At 43.0% G+C, this 8,782-nt stretch overlaps 1 protein-coding gene across 2 annotated transcripts; it reads right to left on the minus strand.

The window, feature by feature from the left end:
* Positions 1–1,797: 1,797 nt before the first annotated feature.
* Positions 1,798–7,355, minus strand: LOC148017238 (putative receptor-like serine/threonine-protein kinase At5g57670). Of its 2 annotated transcripts, XM_087662496.1 has the most exons (11): positions 6,714–7,355; positions 6,336–6,610; positions 5,658–5,767; positions 5,404–5,522; positions 4,589–5,307; positions 4,235–4,489; positions 3,893–4,050; positions 3,730–3,809; positions 3,265–3,400; positions 3,017–3,166; positions 1,798–2,409 (listed from the first exon to the last, which is right to left on the minus strand). In XM_087662496.1, the coding sequence occupies exons 2-11, from the start codon at positions 6,568–6,570 to the stop codon at positions 2,239–2,241; spliced, it is 2,133 nt and encodes a 710-aa protein (XP_087518622.1). In that variant the 5' UTR covers positions 6,571–6,610; positions 6,714–7,355; the 3' UTR covers positions 1,798–2,238. The 2 variants fall into 2 exon arrangements, with proteins under 2 accessions (XP_087518622.1, XP_087518621.1); XM_087662495.1 differs by having other exon boundaries at positions 6,336–7,355.
* Between the last annotated feature and the right edge of the window lie 1,427 nt (positions 7,356–8,782).

Raw genomic sequence — 8,782 nt, forward strand, 5'->3', positions numbered from 1 at the left:
AGAGAGAGAGAGAGAGAGAGAGAGAGAGAGAGAGGTGGTGAGAGGAGAAGAAGAAGAAGAAAAGAAGGAGATGAGAGATTAGAAAAAAGAAAAGAGAGAATAAGAAATACTTTTTCTCTCTCTACCCCCTACTTAACTAGAGAAAGAAAAAGAAGAGAAAGAGAGAAGAGAAAGAGAGAGAGGGGAGGAAGAGAAGAGAGAGTGTGAGAGAGGTGGTGAGAAAGGAGAGAGAAGTGAGAAGGAGAGGGGTGAGAAGAGAGGAGAGAGAGAGAGAGGAGGAAGAAGAAGAAAAGAGGAGAGAGAGAGGTGCGAGAAGAAAAAAAAAGCACTTGTTAACCACTCTCTCTCTCTCTCTCAACAACACCCCCTCTCACACACCCTCTTCCGCTCGCTCGCGGCTCTATCACACACACTCTCTCTCTCTATCTCTCTGTGCTGCGTGGCTCCTGGGCAGTCAACGATGACGGTCTAATGACTCCATGGCCCGACCGCGACGACAGCAACCCGACAATGGTGCTCTTGGGCCTGTGGCCCACAGGTGATCGCTACTGCCGTTGGGACAACAGCACGGTCCTACAACGGCAGCGGCCCGATGATGACTGCTCCTGGGCAGCTGTGTGTGTGAATCATGGGAACCATTTCCTCCAATGGCGAACGAATGTTCTTCTCGTAATAGATCTTAGGCCCCTTCCAAACATGGTGGGCGGGGAGCTGCGAGAATACACAAGATGCATATATTAATTTATTTCTGCTGGTCAGAACAATCATACAAGTGCTTCTAGACAGAGACAGATACTCACTTCACCACTTAAAGGAGAGATTGGTTCAATACCTGCTTCTGTAAGGGCCCTTACTCTTACTACATCTCCAAAGAGGCCATAAAACTTGCTTACATTGCTACTACAGACGTTCTTGCCACTTCCACACACAGTTCAGAATCCCCGGTAGGTAGTTTCCTTCTCTATCAATAAGATCACACAAGGCTTTGATCTTAATTGCCACTTCCACAGACAGTTCAGAATCCCCGGTAGGTAGTTTCCTTCTCTATCAATAAGATCAGACAAGGCTTTGATCCCCAGAAGATAGTTTCCTTCTCTATCAATAATTCACTTCCACACAGTTCAGAATCCCCGGTACGTAGTTTCCTTCTCTATCAATAAGATCACACAAGGCTTTGATCCCCAGAAGATAGTTTCCTTCTCTATCAATAATTCACTTCCACACAGTTCAAAATCCCCGGTACGTAGTTTCCTTCTCTATCAATAAGATCAGACAAGGCTTTGATCCCCGGAAGATAGTTTCCTCCTCTATCAATAATCAGATCAGACAAGGCTTGCGATTCTGTAATCGCTATCTTTTGTCCCGACAAACCACCCAGGAATAAAACTCCTAGCCTTCATTACTTCAGGAGTAAAACCGCCAGCAGGATCCGTCATGATTCTCCCAAATCCGTATTTACTTAAGCAAGCTCTGATTGAGAGCTTAATCTTCTTTGGAGCTGTCCAAAACTATTATTAATTTTGTCCATCATCAGTGTGGATAGCAAAACCAGTCGGTGTTCGGCCTAGAGGAACCTGGGTGTTAAAGTGCATTTCGTAACTTGTGCTCAGTACCAGGGGGCTACCATGGGGGCCTAATTAAGCCGAGATAACTATTGGGATCAGGTGTTACAAGAACATTTCATAATTTTAGTGCTCAAATGATATCGAGGTTGGCCTAATAAGGCCTAGGCAGGGAGAAAAAGAGAGTATGATAACAAGAAAAAGAATATTTATGATACTGCCTTTTACAAAGCTATTATTTATGAATATGGGAAAATCAAGAATGCCCATTCTCTGGTTAAAAAAAAGAGAATACAAAATATGATGCCATCATCCTGCAAACTCTTGACAGCTCGGTGCAGTGGTCGTTCAGGAATGCAACCACAAAAGCATTTTACTGCTGGGGGAGTTGAGGAGATATGCCTGATTTCCTTGACCAAAACAAGAATGAAAAGCTTTGCAGAGATTTCCCTTCCTCTGTATGATAATGATATCCCTAGGACTCTAATAATGGTCTTCATGCTTATCCAGTGCTTTCTTTCTTTCACTGGTAATGAATAAGGTCATATGTGAATGAGGCCATCAATTGGTTGGTGGGTATATTACATTGGAGTGCACATATAGTGAGTGAATGTGACACTTGAAAGGCTTGTCTTGTGAGGCTGTTATCTGGTTGCTGCTGCCATTCAGAGAAGCTTCAGAACTGGAGAGCGACTTCGCGATGTCGGCTGAGGTCGCTGAGATAGTTACTGGGGCTGTATTCCTCATCAGATAGAGAGTCTTGGAAGTAATCTGACTGAGACAAGGGCATGCTATAAGAGTCTATGGCCTGCATATCTGACCAATCGTTTGTCAGTACCTGCAAGACCTGTTACCACAGATCAACTGCCAGTTTAGTCTAATAAATTAACAAAAGGAGCTGCCACAGAGCTCATTGAGGAATATGCTACCTGCTGATTTTGACAATCTGAGGTCAAGTTATCAAATTAAATGCTTAAAATAATCGGATAAACATGAGGAATAACCAGTTCCCTCAAGATAACAAAAATGGGTCATCACAAAACATGAAATTTTAATCATGCCAAACCTCTACATGGTGCAGCATCAACTTAAGGCTTCTTGGCAGGGAATGCATATAGCATTCCTATGCAAATTTTATCAGGCAAGACCTCTACTTGGTGCGGTATCAATCTTGCATAAGGCTTTTGGCAGGGAGTACCTAGCATTCCCATGTGTGCATGTGCATAGAAGCAATCAGAGTATAATAATTTCTTAATATGTGTAGCTGTAATGGATAGATTCAACAAGATGACAATCACTATCCAAGAGGTTACGAGAACCTGTGCATGGACTTGAAAATCCACTGGTGACAAATGACTACACTGGATTCATTCATGATTTTACGAGTTCAGGTTTAAAAATTATGTGAAATAGCTTGCAAGTTGATAGAAACCTTATTCAAGGAGAAAGCTCACCTGCCCCATATAAGGCCTGCATATGGCAGATGGTTGTATGCACAGGCTTGCTGCCATAACCATAGCCTGCATCTCTTGAGAATCATATTCTCCAGCCAGTTGTTGGTCAACAAGATCCTCTATCCTTGAGGATTCAAGCAATGGTTTTGCCTGCACAAACACCAGAGATTAAGTTCCTCTAACTTGCTTCAGGAGGAACATCTCATGGACTTTACAAGCAAATTTTCTGAGGCACCAAGTTTACGTACCCACATAACAAGGCTCTGCTGAGAGTCATCGATAGGCAGTCGACCAGATATAAGTTCAAGTAGCAGCACCCCAAAGGCAAATACATCGGTCTTTTCATTTACAATGCCATGCATGAAATACTCTGGTGCAAGATATCTGCAACCATGAACACAGCCATGGCTTTCATCATAGCCAGTTATGTAAAGGTTACCAAGGATAGATATTCTTCTGAGATGTTTGCAATACCATGACTTATCCAGAATGGATGTTATAAGCCAACACCATTACCCTAGTCATTAAAGCAATTTACAAGAAATTTATGAATGCATGTTACAGGCTTATGCAATGGTGCTAAATGTCCAGAGAATGCATGGTACAGAAGTCAACAGCATTGCCCTAATCATTAAAGCAACTTTCAAGAAATTTGTGAATGCATGTTACGAGTTTATGCAATGGTACTGAATGCCCAGAATCCGTTAGCTCACCCAAAAGTGCCTTCAACTGGGGAAACATTTAATTGAGTCCACTGTTCAGGAAGCCATTTCGCCAGACCAAAATCTGATATCTGTTGTTACAGTTCCATGTCATGAGACTTGCAAAGGACTTAACATGAAGAATATGTGGCTTGTGATTGGCAAATCACCTTACCTGTGGCTCAAAATCTGGGCCCAGCAATATGTTAGAGGCCTTTATATCCCTGTGAATTATTCGCCTAGGACAACCAGTGTGGAGATAATGTAGCCCACGAGCAGTACCAACGGCTATCTTGTATCTTAATGGCCAGTCTAATACAGGAATACTTACACCTGAACAACAATGAATGCCATCAAACAGTATACTCATGAAGACTTAACATTGCAAACAACTCTACATTTGAAACAATAACTAAACAAGAGGGAACCACTGCACATAAATACAAATAACAAAAGGCTGAAAGCAAAACAGAGATGCATAACAGTATTTCAGAAAAGGGAACTTATTGAGGTTTACCATGCAGTAATTCTGCAAGACTCCCATGTGAAGAGAAATTGAAGATCAAATGCAACCCCTCTTCCACACAAAATCCAATAAGCGGAACAGTGTTAGGATGTGAGACGTGACCAATAATTCCAAGCTCAGTGAGGAAATCGCATTCCTGTGCATCCTCTGAATCACCTTTGACAAGCCTTTTTATAGCCACAAGCCTACCATCCAACAGTCTTCCTTTGTAAACTTGTGCATGACCACCCTTTCCCACCACATTGTCTGCAAGACAGTCAGTGCTATATCAAACATTCCTAACCAATAAGGCAGCATGGGCCAAAGTAAGTTTGCCTTAAAGCAAAGCAAGGGAACCAAACAAACCTGAACTGAAGTTATTTGTTGCAGCAGCCAGTTCTTCGTATGAGAAGCATCTCCATGGCCGTTGTGTCAAATTTAAGGCATCAGAAGATTCATGGCCCATGCTTTCTGTGTTCCACAAGGAATTCACATAACATTTGATGGAGCTTCGCATTGCTGCACAGTCCAGAGGACCTGAAAACTTCTTTAAGCGGCTTGCAGGGGGGAAGGTAGATGATCTTTGAATCCCATGTTTCCATGTACTAGAGGAAATCTCAGACCTGTAACTGTACATGTCATCATCAAGATCGGCTTGTGAGGATCCACGAGATAGTAGGCCCTTCCTAGAAAGAGAGTGTGATAAACCACTGCAGCTGCTTAAAGGAGAGCTGAGGTCTGACTCTGAGGACAATCCCAAAGTGTCTAGAACTCCTCTTGGAGAGCCCTCTACTGAAAAGACAGGCCACACTTTACTGCCATTCGTGATCTCTGCGTCAAAGTCAAAACTATCCTTGGCCTGACTCCATAGTGCACTCGAAGTGCATGAAAACTGTCTTTGCAGTGAGAAAACGGGATTGCTCAAACCTTTCCATGTTGACGTTCCTTGATGTAGTTCTGCCCAAACTTTTCTTTCCTTGGCAGTATTCTCCTTGTAAAAGACAACTTTATGATCTTTCACAACTACAACAGAACACCCTGCGGGTGCTCGACGAGCCAGTGAGTTCCCTTTCTTCTGTGATCTCCTGAACAACATAACCACCAATACAGTAAGCATGTGTCAGGAGAGTGATCTTATTACACATTGAATATTACGAGAACAGCATTCCCTGCTAGCATACCACAACTTGTGATGACCCTTCGAGCTGACCACTAAAAGAGTAGCAAGTGTTGATGAAGCTTCCTCAATCAGCTCTAGCTCTTCATTTCCACTGATAGCAAATCTTATATCCATCTGTACCTGCTTGCATCGTAATAAGCAAGTATGTTTAATGGGGTCCAAATTTGGAGATCGTCTATCTGAGCTTTAATGTCAAAAGGGGAGTGAGGGCGATCATCTATCTGAGCTTTGATCTCAAAAGGGGAGTGGGGGTACCTGCTTGGCATCACAAATATCTCTCAACACTTTGAGCTGAGAATTCAGGGCTTCCTGCTCCTGTGCGGTACCTTTCTGACAGTTTCCAATCAAGTTTTCAACCTTTGCACCTGCACCAGATGGCAAAGATTGGGTTAAGGACATTCCAATCAGGTCCCAATGGTAGTATGAACAACAATAACAAGCCACAAGTATGGAGAACGTCGTGAACCCAGCAAAAGCAGGTGCACAAGATTATGCTTTTGACATTTTCCCATATGGAAAAAAGGGGTGCTTTTTCCTTGGTTTCCCTCTAGTGTCCAACACCACGAGCTTCTGCTTGCGAGGCACCGCATACCTAGCTAGGAGCCGTTGCCTTCCACACACCTAGCTAGGAGCCCTTTGAAGCAGGCAGCCTAATCAGCCTAGGGAAGTTGGGCTCTTTTCCCTTCGTTTTCCCCTGTGTTCAAAATCATGAGCTTCTGCTTGGGAGGCACCACATGCCTAGCTAGGTGCCGTTGTGGCAGGGTAGGCTGCCGGCCCCTACCCCAACCGGCAGCCCCCTTCCCGGAAGGGCAGCTAGCTAGGTATGCAGTCCCTCCCAAACCGAAGCTCGTGACATTGTTGTGATTCACAGTGCGAGAATTATAATAGGAAGCTTGTTTTAAACTTCTTGTCATGTGGAGTAGAGAAGCTAACCGCTATTTTTCAAGTAGAATGCAATGACAATGTCCCCAGGCCGGGCTGCAATGCTTATAGCCCAAGATAATAGCTCGAACCCATCGTCATCATGATGCAATCCAACAAGAATGATCTCCTTCTGAGATTCCATTTTCGACCCATGCCGCTCCTGCAAAAACTGGTTCTGATTGTCCCACTGAACAACCTGAGCTTTCTTCTGAGGCGAGACCTGCATATTGTGGGTACAGGGCATCCTTCCCTCCTACTCTGCCGAGCTTATACCTTTCTCTCTCCTGACCATCAATGGAGAAAGATGAGCCTTCTGAGCAACGGTCACATTCGAGACAAGTTCACAAAGTCCTAAGCATCAGTGCTTAAGCTTGCGAAATGCAAGACCTCTTATATCGATGAATCTAAGGAATCACAAATACTGTCAATGGACTCCGAAGTCTCGCAAATCGCCAGCATTCTGCAGCTCAAAGCTTAGAAGGCACTCCAGCCTCAGTTGGCAGATACGTAGCAAGGTAACGATAAGTTTCTTCAAAGCTTCTCCATTACTGCCAAGACTTCATGCGGTATAAGAGAAGGGGGGGAACTGAGAAGGCAGGGTACTTCTTGTCTATAAAAGAATAATAAAAAAAGAAGAGGTCGAGAGACCGAGAAGCTTGAGGCTATGGAGCAAAGGCACAACAGAAAGGGCTGAACAAGTGACCAAATTTAAATGAGGATCATATGGGTGGTGGGGTGGGAGAGGGGGAAAGAAGACAAATGTGATCAGGCACAGGCACAGAGAGAGAGAGAGAGAGAGAGAGAGAATAGAACATGGATGATGAGGCTAGCTGAACAGAGTGGAAATATAGAACTTGATTATACAGTGTATGTACTAGTAGGACTCTCAGGAGAGACTTGCTTAATTTTACCGTTCCGACCCACCTCCACATTTAGCTGGGCCGACCCAACACTAGTTAGTAGTGGCCTCTGCCACCTTTTTATCCGTCCTTTTGGCGGCAACAAAAAAGAGGAAAACATGCCTCCCAACGTTTATATTTTGGCCTTCCTGACCGCCCCCCTTCTCTAGGCCGCGAGATCATTGATTTGCCTCGAAGTGCCCAAATCAATATCCACACTACCCTCCTGAGTCCTTATATTATGCCACAAATGAGGTTCCAGGATCTATTGGTACAAACTTCCACAAATGTATAGGTACAAACTCTCACAAATGAAGGTGAAAGAAGATCTTAGACGATTGATTCATTCATTATATCCTCATAAAAAGTAGCTACTAGCTACCTCTAGCCTCTCACACTATCCCTTATCCACTTATGCTCTTTTCTTCAAGCTTTCCACGTGAAACTTTTTGTTAGATGCCCAATGATTTGTGCCATTGGAGATGCAGAACCCAAGGTTTGAAGTTTGAACTCAAAGGCCCACAATATCGAACCACTAGGCTATAACCCCATTGACATCAAACCTTTTCTTTCTAATTATGAGCATATTAATATGTAATATTTATATCTACCACCAAACGATCAGGTTAGGTGGTGGCTAAGCATAGCTACATTTCTTAAGAGCCTTAAAGATCGCTCTGTAAACAAAGCCAAACTTACACAAGCCCCTAAAGGTGACTAGGATTTCTAATTTACAACCTTGACCAACTTGGCAACCTCTATCCATTTTGATCATTTCCATGTGTCTTTTGGCAGAGACAACACATACCTGGAGAATCCTTAATTGGCATGGCAGCTTCCCCATGAAGTTTCTAAAGTGGATCCAATCATACTTCTTGTGTGCTCTATCTTTGGATGTTAGTCACACCAGTGAAATGAAAGTAAACTTGCTACAAAGCATCATGAAAGTTTCTTTACATACATGGAATGCAAGGTTGAATGCCAACATTAGAATGTTTTGAGCTATGGGAACTTCTTGCAAGGAGTATTTACTATGAAGCCTTCAAGTTGTTCATCTACCAAATAAGTGGTGTTAGACTAGCTACTAAAAGTTGTCAACTACCATCTATTTACAAAACCCATCTACAAAACTTTTGGGTCATGTGAGGTTGTGGCTACCAAACAACACCCCAAAAATTATATTGTGACAAAAGAAATGCTATATTTGTATCCTCCCTGTGCAAGGTTGAATGCCAACATTAGAATGTTTTGAGCTATGGGAACTTCTTGCAAGGAGTAACTATGAAGCCTTCAAGTTGTTCATCTACCAAATAAGTGGTGTTAGACTAGCTACTAAAAGTTGTCAACTACCATCTATTTACAAAACCCATCTACAAAACTTTTGGGTCATGTGAGGTTGTGGCTAGCAAACAACACCCCAAAAATTATATTGTGACAAAAGAAATGCTATATTTGTATCCTCCCTAAGACTGGATTGTTTTTGTGATGAAGGAGGAGAGGTGAAAAGAGACCTTATTATTTTCTCTAGTGCTAGTGGATAAAGGGATTTTTTTAATT

This window comes from Lygodium microphyllum, chromosome 22 (genome assembly GCF_053477565.2).
Source record: "Lygodium microphyllum isolate KBCC chromosome 22, Lygodium_microphyllum_v1.1.10, whole genome shotgun sequence".
Lineage (NCBI taxonomy): Eukaryota > Viridiplantae > Streptophyta > Polypodiopsida > Schizaeales > Lygodiaceae > Lygodium > Lygodium microphyllum.

What these genes read in the sequence shown, in the direction of transcription:
- LOC148017238 (XM_087662496.1), bottom strand. Translation starts at nt 6,570, where the DNA reads ATGCCCTGTACCCACAATATGCAGGTCTCGCCTCAGAAGAAAGCTCAG. An exon ending in AACAAATAACTTCAGTTCAG is followed by an intron (nt 4,490 to 4,588) that starts GTTTGTTTGGTT and finishes ACTGTCTTGCAG; the next exon opens with ACAATGTGGTGGGAAAGGGT. An exon ending in CCAGTTGAAGGCACTTTTGG is followed by an intron (nt 3,401 to 3,729) that starts GTGAGCTAACGG and finishes TCATGGTTGCAG; the next exon opens with ATATCTTGCACCAGAGTATT.